The 17,076-nt window shown below is 37.0% G+C and overlaps 3 protein-coding genes across 4 annotated transcripts; 1 reads left to right on the top strand and 2 right to left on the bottom strand.

Moving 5' to 3' along the window:
* Nucleotides 1–4,217: 4,217 nt before the first annotated feature.
* On the bottom strand, nucleotides 4,218–5,690 carry zgc:112271 (uncharacterized protein LOC553698 homolog). Its single transcript, XM_027169513.2, has 3 exons — nucleotides 5,475–5,690; nucleotides 5,241–5,338; nucleotides 4,218–4,497 (listed from the first exon to the last, which is right to left on the bottom strand). The coding sequence occupies exons 1-3, from the start codon at nucleotides 5,535–5,537 to the stop codon at nucleotides 4,398–4,400; spliced, it is 261 nt and encodes an 86-aa protein (XP_027025314.1). The 5' UTR covers nucleotides 5,538–5,690; the 3' UTR covers nucleotides 4,218–4,397.
* Nucleotides 5,691–6,117: 427 nt separating this feature from the next.
* slx1b (SLX1 homolog B, structure-specific endonuclease subunit) lies at nucleotides 6,118–9,315 on the top strand. Its single transcript, XM_027169511.2, has 5 exons — nucleotides 6,118–6,524; nucleotides 7,353–7,404; nucleotides 8,023–8,343; nucleotides 8,688–8,903; nucleotides 9,019–9,315. The coding sequence occupies exons 1-5, from the start codon at nucleotides 6,352–6,354 to the stop codon at nucleotides 9,046–9,048; spliced, it is 792 nt and encodes a 263-aa protein (XP_027025312.2). The 5' UTR covers nucleotides 6,118–6,351; the 3' UTR covers nucleotides 9,049–9,315.
* An 11-nt stretch (nucleotides 9,316–9,326) lies between these two features.
* Nucleotides 9,327–13,191, bottom strand: LOC113657594 (membrane-spanning 4-domains subfamily A member 4A-like). 2 transcript variants are annotated; one of them, XM_047822448.1, is made up of 7 exons: nucleotides 13,030–13,191; nucleotides 11,675–11,811; nucleotides 11,499–11,597; nucleotides 11,364–11,417; nucleotides 11,094–11,303; nucleotides 10,667–10,789; nucleotides 9,327–10,573 (listed from the first exon to the last, which is right to left on the bottom strand). In XM_047822448.1, the coding sequence occupies exons 1-7, from the start codon at nucleotides 13,034–13,036 to the stop codon at nucleotides 10,514–10,516; spliced, it is 690 nt and encodes a 229-aa protein (XP_047678404.1). In that variant the 5' UTR covers nucleotides 13,037–13,191; the 3' UTR covers nucleotides 9,327–10,513. The 2 variants fall into 2 exon arrangements, with proteins under 2 accessions (XP_047678404.1, XP_027025313.1); XM_027169512.2 differs by having other exon boundaries at nucleotides 11,094–11,282; nucleotides 13,030–13,187.
* Nucleotides 13,192–17,076: the final 3,885 nt, after the last annotated feature.

The following is a 17,076-nucleotide window of genomic DNA, read 5'->3' as shown; positions in this document are numbered from 1 at the left end:
TCCATATATAGCTGCCGCAGTAGATAGTGAAATGAGACGTTTAATTCTCAATGACCCTGGTGTTATATAGAACAAAACAGAGCTAAAGACTTAAAGTAGGTTAGTCCTAGCCACATAAAGTGCATCGTGTGCAGCCTAGTGCAAACACTACAACACAAAATAGCTCGGGCCAGTGTGCATACAGAATATTATACAATACAATGTGCAAAAATAGAGGATTCTGGGTTCTACTAAACATATATACACTTGTGTAATAGCAGAAGTTTAATGAGATTTTAAAATGTGGTGTGCAAAACAACAATTGAGTGAATGTGCAAGACAGAATGTTTAATATGGGTGGTGCTGTAGACTTGGGTGTATACTGAGTGAGTGTTTGAGTGTGTTACATCCTAACAATTCACCCCACTCTCACCTTCTCCTTGTTCCCTTAACGAGGCTATCCATGGAGGGGAGGATCGTTCACCCTGTCGGATACAAATTTATAGAATCCTGTGGAATACGGCCATCAGATTGAAGTAGCTGTTCGGATCTAACATTCTAATCTAACAAAAAAGAAGTCCGGATGACACGAGCCAACTTCCAGCCCACATGCCATTCAAAATCATGTAAAAAATCAGTTCATTTGGTGTGGAGGATCATATTAAAACAAATTAATATTGTGTAAAAAAAAATGTGTTTTGATGGAATTTCAATGTATGGGGTGGCTAAAAACCACAGATGTAAAATTCACGTGACATAATCTGCCAATGTTTATTTAAAGTGTTTGAGGTTATTGTGATGCTTCTTGTACACCCATGTGCATCACATTTTCTTAAGTGACTGGTGCTCTGGGGATTTGTAACATCATATATCATCATATCACCAGTGGATAAACTAGATGAGCTCCAGTGACACATCATGATGAAGGACGATTTGGGATAGGAGTTTATTACACTTGTAACATTAAAAGTAGAAGCCATACCTGTAGATGCATGTAATGGCAGAACAGGCAAAAATAAAAGATCTGAAAATGTGTGTGTTTGTGTGTGTGTGTGTGTGTGTGTGTGTGTGTGTGTGTGTGTGTGTGTGTGTGTGTGTGTGTGTGTGTGTGTGTGTGTGTGATTGACGGTTCGCTGTTAACAATGTGTGATGTGTGAATGAGGCAACACTGCCGAGGGTTGTGTTAATGGGATATAAATGATAAGTACTCTGTGGCTCACTACCATGCTTTTATGTCTTTTTAATGATCAAGCTTGAGGGCAAGATAAACATTAAGCAAATATAAATGGATTTCTTCCAAAAATGCAATATACCTATGTTTAGAGATTTTTGGTAGGTATATAAGATTTTTTTTTAAATACAGTGAATTATGGAAAGATGTGGATTAAGTGAGATTAAGGTCTCCTTACCTCAAGAGGCATTAATATTTAAAGAGACTGTTTGTAGTGCCATTTGTAGATGCGCTGACAGCTGGACACACACACAAACACACACAGAGCGAGAGAGAGAGAGAGAGAGAGAGAGAGAGAGAGAGAGAGAGAGAGAGAGAGAGAGAGAGAGAGAGAGAGAGAGAGAGAGAGAGAGAGAAATGATGGATGAATTAAACTGTCTCTTGTCCTTCACCCACAAGTTGTCATTTTCCACATGAACAGAGCTCATGACTCATTAAAGTGTTACCAGATGACATGTGGTCTTGAGTACACACTCTCTGCAAATGTCCCCACTCTCCTTTTCTCTCATTCTGTGAGTTCATTAAGATGCATTTGACTCATTGTGACACTTCCCCAATAAAATCTGTTTACACACTGGTTCAAAATGAACATTTCTATGAAAGCACAAAAAATTTGCTTACACCTCTTTCGTAAAAATGAGACTCCATATGATGAGAACATCAGCTTTATTATATTGAAATGGAATAGGATGCAATGTTTGTCATTGTAACAATATAATGAATTATTTCCTAATCACAATGCTTTGTGTCAGGTAAATGTAAAAGCTGCTGTTGCAGAAGCTGCCTGAGTAAATAATGAAAAATAGAATCATTATGAGGAGTGCAGGGCATCTGGATGTGCCACCATCCTAAAAAAATGTTTTGATTATACAGGTTCATTATGTGCCGTAACATTTTAAGATACCATGCTACAGATCTGGCTTCTTTCTTCATTTCACCCCAAACAGATTTACCTAATGAGGCATGTATGTGTTGTAGTTTCCATAGAAGCAGTGGTTTTGGTTGATGTGAAGGGAAGATATAAATGTGTTTACCGTAGTCGCAATTTGGCTTGCATGCATCAGATTCTGTGCCAGATCGAAAAGCAATAACACTTCACGCAATAACGGAGTGTCCTCGTGTAACATATGAAATGCAATACCACCCATTCTTTGCATTTTATTTTTGACATTGACGACAAAGCTCCACACCTAAAACAAAGCCTTCATTGTGACGCTCTTGCATCATTTTTGTCATATAGTCAGTGCAAATTACTCAGCATGGGTTTGCTTATTAAGAATTCAGAAATGCTGAATGTGTGTCAGCAGTGAATATTATCCAACATAAAAAGCGATTCAAGCCACTGCAATTCACTGTTCCATTCCATTTGTTTGAAATAAAATAATCTGATTTTTTTGTAGGGATGTGGTATGATTAAGGTTTTGGACTACTGAAGGCTGTGAGTTACAGTAGATCTCAGGTCCACCAAGCTGCCACTGCCGGTCCTCTGAGCAAGGCCCTTAACCCTCAGTTGTATAAAATGTGTATATGGGTGTCTGCCAAATGCTGTAAATGTCTTGTTAGTTACGTATGAAAAACTTTGCACAGTGTAAAGCAGAACCTTCAGTACATGCCTCACACTTTATCTCTTGAGTGTAATCAGAAGGTGATTGCTTTTTAAGATGACAAGAGTGGATGTAATTCCCATAAACCAATAGATTTCACATAGTGTCTAATGTGTGGTATACACATTAGACACATTAAAAAACATCCAACCATTTTCTGTAGAGCTTCAACTACACAATCACAAGGAATCTGGAGTCTATCCCAGGGGACTTGGGCCACAAGGTGGGGGACACAAGCCATGAGACTCCTTAATAACTGAACGGAACTGTACTGAGAACAACACACATCAACTGTATGTACTGCACAGACCAACACTAAATACACACTATTCCATTATACATCCATCAAACTGTTTACATACTGTTTTTGCAGTTTTACACAATACTTTACATTACCTCATGCAGCTGCTGCTATACTACTGTGTTCATTCCAGTATTTCTGCACAAGCGAACGTACAGTATTTACACTCGTCGGTGGCGTTTTTGTGTATTGTCTTTTGTGTGATGTCTTGTACAGTATTTTTGTTTGCACTGTCTTTCTGGGTTTTTTGTCTTGTCTCGCACTGTTTGCACCAGGTTGCACAGGTGCACTTTATGTATCTAAGACTAACTTACAAGTCCTTATAGCTCTGTCTTTGTTTTATGTAGCACCAGGGTCCTGGAGAAACGTTGTCTCATTTCACTGTGTACTGCAAGAGCTATATATGGTTGAAATGACAATAAAAGTTTCTGGAGTTGACTTGACACCCTGGACAGAGTGCCAACAACTGCAATTAACACTGACAGACTACAGACAATGTAAATATGCCAATCAGCCTACATTGCATGTCTTTGAAAAAGGAGAAGAAACCCCTCAAAGCACTTACAGAGCTGTACACAACCCCAGTCAAACCCCCAACCCCAGAGGTGCAAGGTTATCATTCTGACTTTTTCTTTGTCACTGGCATTGCGTATTTGTGTTTTATTGTGTCCATAAAGTTTAAGTTCAATGTAACTACATTAATCAACAATTCAACCTTTAGCTGAAATTCATCATAGCAAATCTAAGTATGTTCAGTGGTTGTTATTGGGTAGTGTTTACCTACATAGGACAGATCCAAGTTTCCTTCTACCTTCCAACAACATGCTAGCAGGTCAACTGGTGACTCTAAACTGCCTCTAGTTGTGAATAAATGTGCAAATTTGTGTGAGTATGGTGTAATGGTGCCTGCAATGGACTAGCAACCCAGATTGGGATCCTGGGATAGGTTCCAGATCCACCAGGATAAAGTGTTTACAGAAGATTAATGAATGGATTTTTTAATGTATTCAATTTAAATGGATCACACATGGTTAATGATCAGCACAGATCCTCAGAGATCAAAGAGGCTAAAGTGAAAATAAAAGTCACACCATCACATCTGTCCCAGGCTGACAAATGACATGAAACATTTATTTGTTGTCACTAATTGCATTGTAGCTCATATTGATGAGAAAAAAAAGTAAAGTGTGTTTAAATGGACTAATGTTTTGTGCAACGTAATTGAAAATGAAGGTCAAACAAACATAAGTATGGGGAAATTAAAACACTGTATGTGTCTATGTCACTGCGGTTTCTGCTTTTCCCACTGCTCTGGCGTTAAGGTCTTCTGCTCAAAGGCATGTATCTCCTTCAGCTCAGTAGCCAAGCAAGTGTTCACCATTCTGGAAAAGAAAGGAAAAACACAAAAACACAGTTTTATTTAATCTAATCATTTTCCATAAATTACATTTACAGCATTTATCCAGAGCAACTAACATGATCTCATTTTGAGCAATTGATGGTTAAGGGTCTCAGGGGCCCAGCAGTGGCAAACTGGTGGACTTGGGAATCAAACTCACAACCCTTCGATTGGTAGCCCAACACTAGGCAATCACATGCCCATATAAATAATTCCATGTATCACCATATTAACACTTTATGCCCAAGTCTCACACACCTGCTTGAGTATATGTCACCTATATCTTACAGCTGAACTACAGCTGTAATCATAAAGACTACAAAACTCAGACTGCACTTCCTTTCAAACTACTTAGTACTGTCTGACTTAAATAGAAATACATCATTGACTATAATTATGGAGGTGTAATGATTTATAACCCCTGTAATCTACCGTCTCCCAAAAGATGTTCCTTTTTGTCTGGTCCCGTCAGGATTTCTTCAACTCACCCTTTTCCTTCCCATAAGCCCCTGGGCTTCTGTAACAATGCTTTGCCATCATTTCTATTGTTCACAAACAAAATGCTAATGAATCTTTTCTTTTCTGGGTTTTATGAGGTTAATTTATTACAGTTCTGTCCCATTTTTAAATGCCTTGTGTACACACACACAGCTACAGTTCATCCTGTTATTATACAGAAGTAAACATCTGGAAGTGGTTGAGTTCCCATCATCAGAAATCCTTTACCTGTGTCTCTGTAACAGTGGTTTTCCTTCAAACTGAGGTGACACCACAAGCACCTTAAAGCTTGTAGCACATCTGTTGGGAGATGTGTCTTCTACGTCCTGAAACAGAACCCATGTTTTGTAAATACACACCAAACCTTAGTGTTACATCAGTGATGCAGTGATGAGGATTTTTGGAGGTGACTTTGGGTCACGGCACCATATCAATACATCAACTTTAGTCATCACAACATACCACGTGTATTGCACCAATTTCTGCTATCAGTTTTTCCCGAATGTGATCCATGGTAATTGCCATTTCTTATTAAAATACTAACTGAAATTAAATCAGGAATGTAGTAAATAGAACAGGCGTTTCGCTTCACTACCGGTTTGAGTTAAGGGGGCAGGAATAAACGCAGAAGATACATATACAAGAGTATACAAAAGTTACAGCATCCCAAACCACGTCCTGATCCCTATGTAAGTGCACTAGATAGGGCACGGGGTAATACTTTCTATGCTATGTGTCGTGCGCCACACTGACGCTCTATTTGTGATTTGAACACCGCCGATTCATCTACTCACAGGCCAATCAGATCTCTTTATTTACACACTGGGAAAACCGGGGTCCTTTAAAGATATAGGCTCTTACTTAGCTTCCGATTTAAAAAAAAGTAAAAAAAAATTAAAAATTAATAAAAAATGACCCCATAGTAAATAAAAACGAAACACGTTCGTTTTAGACGAATCAATAAAAAGAAATACATTTGCAATGGATCTGAATTTTTAACTGTTGTATTTTATATACTTATTTAAGTCGGATAATTTTGTTTTTTTAATATTAAATTGTCAGGCGATGTCTGAGGAGTACTAATAAACCGTAAATATTTGAAAGAGGATTGTTTTCAAATTAAAAGTCTGGTTCAAGCGACATGAGCAATGACTCGGGAAGGCAGAGATCACTAAATTTAATATATGATATAACTCAATTAGAGTCCCTGAAATTTCTCTTCCCACTGTTATTTAGTGTAGCTGTACCTCAGTGTTGCTATGGAAACTAATTAAAATATCACTAGTTGTATATTAATATATACTGCAGACTGCTGGACTTGAGAGGTTTGTGGACTATAATGGTTGTGGAGGTGGAGAGTTTTTATGGGGTTTATATGTTGTACTGTAAAAACCCCAAATTTAAGGGGCGCATTTACATCGGATTCACTGTGAACCCCGAGCGGAGAATCGTGCAGCACAACGCAGGGAGACACAAAGGAGGAGCCAAGAGGACCAGCGGGAGAGGACCTTGGTAAATAACAACAAATATCACATCCTGTACTTATCCAAGGCGTTTACTGTCGTTTCAGCGAGGAAGAAGCTTGACTAGAAATATACTCAAAACTATTTAACCTGTTTTATTACTAATTAACTCACTAAGTGACTCCAAATGTGCTATAAAAAAAATAAAAGTTTCATAAACAGAAGCATTTTGATCAGACTAGAAAATAATAGCTAGTCCTATTTTTATTAGCACAAAGGACTTCATGGCACCACAAAGTAGCTGTTTGTGTATTTACAAATAACTGAAATTTCTATAAATAACAGAAGAAGAAGAAGAAGCTGCCCTGCTATTTAAGTTAGCTGTTGAGTAACAATTTCAATAATACAATAAATTATATTATTGCTAAGTTGGCAATAAAACTGATGATACGGCAGGAAATGAAATAAGCAGGAAAATCAGAGGGAGATAACTAGATCTAATGCGTGACATGAACACATGACACGAACAACACTTTACTATACTGACTATACGTCAAATGCTTCATCTAACAGGATTGAAATAACAAGGGGTTCATGTATGATCATGTTACAGTCTGTATACTTTTACTGCAGCCACTCAGTTGCTTGTGTACAGTTTATCAGCTTCCTCCTCTGTACACTGCTCATCAGTTCAAATGGAAGCACTGTCCAGATCTAATTTGGCTGGAAATTGTATGTAATGATCTATATTTACAAATTATACCAATATGTTGTGCCTGATAAAATGACCAATGAATGTGGATATAAGCTGAGTGTATCTAATAAACTGCTGGAGAGTTGACGATGTACTGAAATGCTGTTGTTTTGTGAACTGCAGGGAGATGGTGCTTATCATCCATGGCTTTCCATCTGATATTGCTGCCCTAAGGGTAGGTGTGTGTCCTCATCACGCATGCAGCTCTCAAATAAGATCTCCTGCCTCATACTTTTTTATTTCTTTCATTTATTTTCATTCCATTGTGCTATGAAGGAATTATTATGCATGTGTTCTCTTAGAAATCTCCTTTTTAGTATGCAGATTATTTGTGCTGCTAAATAAAAAAACTCCTCTCAATCTTGTTAATCATTTTATTATTTTCATTATTGTTTCTAAAAAAATCAGTTTGTAATTTTGTACATTTTTTAAATCAGATTATATGTATTTGACAAATAAATCTTATGTGGTTACTACTTGTCTTTAAATTAATACTTTGAGCAAGCAGCTTCTCAAGATATTTTGTTTGTATGCATTTGCTAGGCTGCATGAAGGGATGAATGAAGGATTAAAAATATTGCTAAAACAGTATGAAATCACCCATTGCTTGTTGTATGGAGATTTCTTATTAGTGCTTGTACATTAAGCAGGGCCTTGCTGTTTTTATATTTTATACAGTCTAATATACATTAGTCTTGAAGAAAGCAGAGTAGCATTAATTATCACCTTTGTGCAAATGTTGTCGAACATCATCAGCCCAACAACATCAAGTAAATCCTTTTCTTTGCTGCAGTTTGAGTGGGCATGGCAACACCCACACATCTCTCGCAGGCTTTCCCATGTGACCAGGCGTACACGTAAGGAGTCCAGCCTGCAGTTTCATTGGCGCATTCTATCCAACATGTTGCGGGTGGCGCCGTGGAGTCGTCTCCCCCTCACTGTGCGCTGGCTGAGGCAGGAATACCATATGGAGTTTGAGCCACAGCTGCAGCCGCCTCTGCACGTCCCTCTTGCTTTCGGCTGTGTTCGTGCTAAGAAGAAACAACAGCATGAAGACAAGGAGCAAGAGGAGAACCAGCTGGACCAGTGTCTACTATGTAGAGGGATTGTGCAGGTATGTTGGCACCCTGAACTCTTAAAACTACTACTTACCCAACCCTGGTCCTAAAGTACTCCTTGTCCTCAACTAAGGAAAGTTAGTTAAATATCTGCTTAGTTGAGTCAGGTCTGTTGGAAGCAGTTGGAAAGAGCTGTTTGTCCTGCATATAACTCCTATACATTGTTTCTTTAGGATCATGGTGTAAATAAAATAATAAATAATACATGATTTCACACTTCCAGAATTCTCACAGTATGAATTTTGTGTATGAGCTCCAAACTTTCTTGTCAGAATGTCTAGATAATATTAAGGACTAATTACATTAATTTGTATTCGATGTTTATTGTTTTTTCTCCCAGACTTCGGAGAGACTGTCTTGCTTCCATCCTTCCTGTAAGATGGTCTGTCATCTGATTTGCTTGGCAAAACATTTCTTGAAGTCAGACCCGGCTCACCTTCTCCCCGTAGAGGCCGAGTGTCCTGGCTGCCATCACTCAGTGCTGTGGGGGAACTTGATTCGACATAAAAACGGCTGCTATGGCGACCTTGAAGAGTATGCTTCAAATTCTTCTCAGGTAAATATCCACAAGCTATAGAAGCATTGCTATTTGTTTTCGTTTGTTTGCTTAATGGTATAGCCTGATGTAGCATAACCATGTGAAATCTCTAATCTCCATTTCATTCATACAGAGTCATTGGGCAGATGAGTTGCAAATATGACCTCAACGTCCAGCACTGATGGAATCAATGAAAGGACCTTCCATCATGAGTTCTATCTGAATGTATAATGTTCTGAATTGATGTTCATTGGAAATGCAAAATATCATGATTAGGTTTTTCTTTTTTATTGAATATAAAGACTAGCTCTTTTTTTTAACCAGAAAATAATGGATCTTGATGTGAACAGCTTTTTTTTGAGAATGTTTTTAAACAAATACAGATATTGTACTGTGAAAATATTTATTAAGCAATAAAGCAATGAATTTATATTTGGCATTGTCATTTTGTATCTCTGATCATTCACTAGTGCCTTACACTTAAGAACTGGTAAATAAAAGTCAGTCATATTTCACTGCAGTGAGAATAAAATTTGAGTCTGTATATGATTAACCATATACCATATGGTCTGGCAGGATATGTGACATTCAAAAGTATAGTAGCTGCATTGAATGAGGTTATTATCCTCAGTCCAGTCACATAATACAGTCTATTATACTGTCCCATGGACACAGTGTTCCATTCGTTTACTACAACTGGACACTGTCAGGAATCAAGTAGCCTTGCTATGTCATTCAGAATTAATTCAGTTCCAGGCATTTCACACTATTGCTGATTGTGTAAGAGTGTTTTATCTGTACTTAGAAAATCTTTGCAGAGCAATCTCAAGAAATTAAGTGAAATTTTGTAAAGTGTTAAGTAATTACACATGACATGACAGAATGCATGGCAGAATGCATCAATGTGGCTCAGACATTAGTTTTGTCACATTCTTTGTCATGCTTTTCTGTATTGTAAAATCCATGCATTGGTTTTACAGACACATGATATCATATCGGCATCTTAGAAAATCTTTATACTGAAGACTAAATAATTAATAGGGAAATATTTTTCATAATCTAAAATAGTAAATAGTCATTGCCATGTAATTAGAGGGAAAAGCCCTCTCCTGGTTTGCCCTCTCCACTCAGGTCTTATTTAACTAATTGTTATGAGTTTGCAAATACCTAGATAGATAGAATAGAAGCCTTTATTTTGTCATATATTCCTGACATTACAGTAAAATTCTTTCTTTGCATATCCCGACTTTGGAGGTTGGGGTCAGAGCACAGGTTCAGCCATGATACAGCTCCCCTGAAGCAGAGATGGTTAAGGGCTTTGCTCAGGGTTAAGAGTTTCATCCGCAATCCTCCAATCTACATCCCAGTGCCTTAACTACTTACTACATACAAGCACTATAACAGAACGTGACTTTGTGTTAAATAAACCAATAATCTGCTAAAACCTCTAGGAATACATAATTAGCATCACAGTATTGCATTGCATTTTAATGTATTTTAAACCCTTTTCCACATTCAACATACTATAGCTAAGGATGTTTCTTTTAGACTGTATACATGTAACCATATGTTAGTATTAGTAAATGTAAGTACATTTGTAATGTATGTGTGTAAAAACAAAGCTGCGGTTAAATGGGTTGTGACTCTGCCATCACTGTGGACCCGAGGGTGTTCACCATAATAACAGGCTGAAAGAAGAAAATGCAGCAGAAGTAAAGTTAACACACTGATATTGAGCTCTAATGAAGTTTGTACTAACAGGTTTTGCCATGAGTTCTTACCACATTTTTCCTTGGTGAGCAGCACTGAATTACTTTGCAGCAGAAGGCAGCCAAGGTGACAGAGAGAGCAATCTGAGTCACGTGCACAAGTATCTCTATTCCTTTGATATGCCCAACAATGAACTGTGTGGAAACAATAAATTTAAGATATGCATCTGATCATTATCTACTCTCTTGCAGTCTTACATACAGTATGGTATCGGACCTCTTTTTTGGTCAGTATAGCATCAGTTCTTCTTGGGAATGACATTCATTCCTGTCAAGGGATATAAGATCCCAGCAGAACAGGTTTACCAAAATACAACAACTGAAGATCAGAAACAGGTAAGTCAATTCAAGTTTTTCCAATTATTGCCTCATTTAAATGAACATGTGCTGATGTGTCTTCAGATGTTTGTTATTGTGCAAAGCTGTAAAATGACCTTACCCAATACCTGTCACACACATTCATTGTCTGTGTGTCTGTGTTTTTGTCTGTGTCTGTGTCTGTGCTATTCAGCTCTTCCTGCCAGCAGAAGTTAATAACAGGATAACTTCCCATTTCACCCAAGTTGAATAGGATGCTGAACAATGATGCCACACACACCACAACCTGCAGCCCCAAGCAAGCTTTCAGCTGCCAGAGAACAAGAGGACACTTTTATTGTTATGAAGTACCTGTATAGATTGGAATGAAAATAAAACTTGATTTTCTTACTCTAGGAAGGTGAAGATTCTTTGCTGCTATCGCCACACTACCAGCTATTATGTTCTGCAGTATGAAAAGTAAATGCATACCATCAAACATTGTATTTAATAGCAAACGATAAAAATGTGAAGGCTTTATGCTTACAGCTGAGGAAGAGACAGCATTGATAATCTTGCCATCAAAATACTCAGTGATAGATAATGTGATACTCATGATAAAGAGACCCAGCATAATCTGTGTTACCTGTAAAAAAAACAATAAATAAATCACTGTAACATTGCAGTCTTTGTGGGATTAAAGTGATGAAAATATCTACACACCCCTAAAGCTTTTGGTTCTGCCTCCAGGTACTTCTGGATTTGATAGGTGTTTTTCTGAAACTTCACCTCCACTAGGGTTCCTGGTTCAGTCCCAGTGTTGAGGGCACTAGGGACAATACTTTCTATCTCACTTTCTTCTGTGAAACAAAAATCAATAACACTAAGTATTAGTTAGTGGCACAGCACACAGACAGAAGTATTATAAGGGAAAAAGCTGTTTAGGTTTAATAACTTTATTTTAATGGTGATTTTTCTTAGCCAACAGTTTCAAACCTTCAAAAGTGTAATGCTGAAATTAACAGAGTGCAAGCAGAAAGCATGGAAGAAACTTTTTAACTAATTTTTATCCTTCAGAAGTCATAGAAGATGGAACAAGCTCTTGCTCTTGCTCAGAATCTGGGCAGGTAACTTGAAAAAGATGCTTGGCCAGCATATGGTTTTGGTAAGTCTGTGTCCAGTGTAAGCTCAGAGTCCTGTACATGCCTGACAGCCGGTGGGATCTTTTGGATTTGGGTTTGGCTCATTATTTTGTGTATTCTGACCTGCTTTTCTGCTCAGTGTTGTAGTAAAGATTGATTACATGAAGTTTCGACATGCAAAACAGCCTCTCTCTGGATTTTTTTGAGGTTTTTTGCCACCATTCTGCCAAAACTATAGAGATTGTTGTTGTGTTTGAAAATCAGAAGGGATTAGCCATTGTCGGTACTCAAACCAGGAAAATCTGCCACCAACAACTATGCCATGGTTAAAGCACAGAATATTAATCAGTAGCCAAATTAGATGGTTACATTTCACAGATTAGTTAATTATCAGTTATCATAGTTTCTCAATTATCAGAGTGAGCAATAATATGGGGTGGAACAGCAAGCAAGGGTCCAGCTCACACATTCAAGTGAATAAATGAATGTGGATGAATGTGTGTTGGCTGCTTGGTATAGCAAAATTTCAAATTTTTAAATCATTTTTAAAAATCTCTAAATGTTCATTTCATTATTATGGACAACTATTTGTGTCCTTTGATGGGAAAAAAGCCATTTATATACATCCAAAATCAAACCCTTAACACAGTAAAGTGTGCAAAAAGTGAAAGAGTCTGAATATTTTACTGTATGTGGAATGATGTATTTAGGTTTATTCCTAAAACACATGGATGCATGCAACAGACAAGCATTTAGATAGATAGATAGATAGATAGATAGATAGATAGATAGATAGATAGATAGATAGATAGATAGATAGATAGATAGATAGATAGATAGATAGATAGATAGATAGATAGATAGATAGATAGATAGATAGATAGATAGATAGATAGATAGATAGATAGATAGATAGACTTTAAATTAAATACTCACCCGACATATTCTTATCCAGTAATATTATATTAAGTGTATAGGGAAGATTGCTGTATAGAAAATGCTATGGTATGGAGAAAACCGATGTGTAGAGATTTGTGTGTCTATGCAGCGGGTCTCTGTTGTTGTTGGATTCGGTGTTACTCGCTCCCGCCTCGCTTAGAAAGTTAACTCACGAAAAACACACTGTGGATAAGACAGCTGCTCTTTCTGAAAGCAAGAGCGCCCCATGTATAATTCAGGGGCGCGGCTTTTACATACTTAGCGGTAATATAATTAATTAATTATAAAATGAAAATTGTGAAATGTTCGTTGATCAGACTTACTCATATCACTTGAGCATGACTTACTCTAAGCTCAAAATAAAAATCAGCCAAATTTACGGCGAATTGTCTCATTTAAGTTAATATCAAACCATCTCAAATCACTTCAACCAATTTTATTGTGGAATTTTGAAGTAAATGCTCTTCAAGTCACTATGTTTATCAATATGGGTAATTGTTCCAGAGGGACAGTTTAATCCATTATTTAATGTACATTTCAAATGGTTAGTTTATCAAATCAAATCAGATCAATTTATAATGAATTCTTTACTCACAATATAGATAAACTAATTTTAATTTGATTTTTTTTTTAAATAATTTCCTTTTGAAGGCATTATTGATTACATCATTAAACTAGATTTGTAAAGTTCGTCGCGACAAACTTTGATGTTGGCTTCGACGACGCAAGTACTCGCAAAGGCCGGTGCTTTTTAGAGGCGACAGTACATAAAGGTGACTTTTTGAGGCAAGTGGACAGAAAGCTTGTGAAAGCTAGTGGACCGGTAGGGTGCCAATACATTTGACGGCGAGCGGATATGAGCATGTGACGTCATCTGAATAACCGTGGCGCAATTACCCCTATTGTCCAGTGTTTTAATATGTTTTGATTTTGCTTATTTTGGGGGCGGGGCTGCACGTGACATCACGTGACGTGAGCAGAATACACGTGAGGAAGTTCCCCTCATTGGGCTGAGTGTTTTGATATATGATGTCCACGTTGTGCTAATTTTTGATTTTGCTTATTTTGGGGACGGGGCTGCACGTGACGTCACGTGGTGTCGAGTGCCGTCACCAGAATACCCGATGGGGTGCCAATACTCTTGGAGAAAAGTGGCTACTGAGAGTTTGGACATTTCATGTGAATATTGCAGTCGTTACGGGATTCTACTTATTATTATATTGCACAGAACAGTACATGCAATTCTTAATGTTGAATGAATAATAGATAGATAGATAGATAGATAGATAGATAGATAGATAGATAGATAGATAGATAGATAGATAGATGCATTGAATGAGGTTATTATCCTCAGTCCAGTCACATAATACAGTCTATTATACTGTCCCATGGACACAGTGTTCCATTCGTTTACTACAACTGGACACTGTCAGGAATCAAGTAGTCTTGCTATCTCATTCAGAATTAATTCAGTCCCAGGCATTTCACACTATTGCTGATTGTGTAAGAGTGTTTTAACTGTAATTAGAAAATCTTTGCAGTTGTACATTTATACTTGAAGAGCAATCTCAAGAAATTAAGTGAAATTTTGTAAAGTGTTAAGTAATTACACATGACATGACAGAATGCATGTCAGAATGCATCAATGTGGCTCAGACATTAGTTTTGTCACATTCTTTGTCATGCTTTTCTGTATTGTAAAATCCATATATTGGTTTTACAGACACATGATATCATATCGGCATCTTAGAAAATCTTTATACTGAAGACTAAATAATTAATAGGGAAATATTTTTCATAATCTAAAATAGTAAATAGTCATTGCCATGTAATTAGAGGGAAAAGCCCTCTCCTGGTTTGCCCTCTCCACTCAGGTCTTATTTAACTAATTGTTATGAGTTTGCAAATACCTAGATAGATAAAATAGAAGCCTTTATTTTGTCATATATTCCTGACATTACAGTAAAATTCTTTCTTTGCATATCCCGACTTTGGAGGTTGGGGTCAGAGCAAAGGGTCAGCCATGATACAGCTCCCCTGAAGCAGAGATGGTTAAGGGCTTTGCTCAGGGTTAAGAGTTTCATCCGCAATCCTCCAATCTACATCCCAGTGCCTTAACTACTTACTACATACAAGCACTATAACAGAACGTGACTTTGTGTTAAATAAACCAATAATCTGCTAAAACCTCTAGGAATACATAATTAGCATCACAGTATTGCATTGCATTTTAATGTATTTTAAACCCTTTTCCACATTCAACATACTATAGCTAAGGATGTTGCTTTTAGACTGTATACATGTAACCATATGTTAGTATTAGTAAATGTAAGTACATTTGTAATGTATGTGTGTAAAAACAAAGCTGCGGTTAAATGGGTTGTGACTCTGCCATCACTGTGGACCCGAGGGTGTTCACCATAATAACAGGCTGAAAGAAGAAAATGCAGCAGAAGTAAAGTTAACACACTGATATTGAGCTCTAATGAAGTTTGTACTAACAGGTTTTGCCATGAGTTCTTACCACATTTTTCCTTGGTTGAGCAGCACTGAATTACTTTGCAGCAGAAGGCAGCCAAGGTGACAGAGAGAGCAATCTGAGTCACCTGCACAAGTATCTCTATTCCTTTGATATGCCCAACAATGAACTGTGTGGAAACAATAAATTTAAGATATGCATCTGATCATTATCTATTCTCTTGCAGTCTTACATACAGTATGGTATCGGACCTCTTTTTTGATCAGTATAGCATCAGTTCTTCTTGGGAATGACATTCATTCCTGTCAAGGGATATAAGATCCCAGCAGAACAGGTTTACCAAAATACATGAGATTCCAAAAACTCTGACATCCCTCATCAACAAGAAGTTTGTACATGTCACGATGTGACATGGTGCGACAAAGGCAATTGAGGATCCAAATGCAGCTTACCAATTTAATGAATGGACAGGACGGGACAGGATGGGACGGGACAGGACAGGACGATACGCTAAACACCAACAACGACTCACAACAGGGGAATGAACAAACAGTGTATAGGGAACAACAACCAATCACAAGACAGAGGCAATCACAGACTAAGACAAGACACCTGGGGAAGAGAATTAGTGTATATATATATAAAATATACATTTTATATACGTATTAAAATGTAAATAAAATGTGGATGAGTGTGTGTGTGTATATATATATATATATAATACATGTGCGGCGAGTTTAACCGTGCTTTCAGAAAGAGCAGATGGAATAACCGCAGTAAAAACACCTGGAGTGAGAGTACAGCGGTGAGCTTCACAGCTGTATTGTCTAGAAACCAGCCCAAGCTATACAGCGCTACATAAATACAGAGAACTAAATAAGGTGCGTTAGAAGTGATTTTTATTTTTAATTTAATCTTTTATTAAATCGAATTCCAGGGATGGATTTGAGTCAGGATTTGATCTGCTCAACAGTATTATGTTTTTAAGTACATTTTTAAAAGGACACATAATTTATTTTTTCATGCTGTTTTGTTGTTGTTAATTCAACAAATAGCCTGTTGTCTTATGAATATAATACACTTGAAATGCAGACCTTATTCAAATAAAGAACAAGTTTGGTCTATTTAAAAGATTTGTTATTTAAAAAGACTTTATGGATCATGATTTTAAAGGAATTTTTAATTAGAAAATGAAAAATTTTATTATAAGAAAAAAATATACAAAGACAGAGAAAAAAATATATGTATATGCTTTACAAGCACGCTATATATGCTTTACAAGCACAAGATTCATGCACAATTGCTTCAAAACAAATTAGACTATAAATTAGCACATAATAAAAAGAATTAGAGACCACCATCCGCTGTATTATTTGTAAAACACGGTACTGTCAGGTTTTTTTTCCTAATACTTCCTCACTTAATCTGTATAGTGTACCATAAATCTCTAAAGTCATTTTCACTTATCATCAAACTTACAGATTTACATTGAGTCACTACTATGAAAACAGATTTGATCAAGACAGCAAACATCATGTGAAATGTATGTACAAACATCAATACCT

The sequence above is a fragment of the Tachysurus fulvidraco genome, chromosome 1 (genome assembly GCF_022655615.1).
Source record: "Tachysurus fulvidraco isolate hzauxx_2018 chromosome 1, HZAU_PFXX_2.0, whole genome shotgun sequence".
Taxonomy (NCBI): domain Eukaryota; kingdom Metazoa; phylum Chordata; class Actinopteri; order Siluriformes; family Bagridae; genus Tachysurus; species Tachysurus fulvidraco.
The sequence above is the reverse complement of the archived record's forward strand: the minus strand, read 5'-3'. Positions and strand labels throughout refer to the sequence as shown.

Bases quoted from the DNA above. Each gene is read 5' to 3' on its own strand.
- LOC113657594 (XM_047822448.1), bottom strand. The intron at 11,304-11,363 runs GTAAGAAAATCA...TAACAATAAAAG, and splicing joins AGAATCTTCACCTTCCTAGA to TGTCCTCTTGTTCTCTGGCA. The intron at 10,574-10,666 runs GTAAGAACTCAT...TTCTTCTTTCAG, and splicing joins GCTCACCAAGGAAAAATGTG to CCTGTTATTATGGTGAACAC.
- slx1b (XM_027169511.2), top strand. From the start codon at position 6,352: ATGGTTGTGGAGGTGGAGAGTTTTTATGGGGTTTATATGTTGTACTGT. The intron at 6,525-7,352 runs GTAAATAACAAC...TGTGAACTGCAG, and splicing joins ACCAGCGGGAGAGGACCTTG to GGAGATGGTGCTTATCATCC. The intron at 8,904-9,018 runs GTAAATATCCAC...TCATTCATACAG, and splicing joins ATGCTTCAAATTCTTCTCAG to AGTCATTGGGCAGATGAGTT.
- zgc:112271 (XM_027169513.2), bottom strand. From the start codon at position 5,537: ATGGCAATTACCATGGATCACATTCGGGAAAAACTGATAGCAGAAATT. The intron at 5,339-5,474 runs GTATGTTGTGAT...GTTCTGTTTCAG, and splicing joins AAATTGGTGCAATACACGTG to GACGTAGAAGACACATCTCC. The intron at 4,498-5,240 runs GTAAAGGATTTC...TTTCTTTTCCAG, and splicing joins CCACTGTTACAGAGACACAG to AATGGTGAACACTTGCTTGG.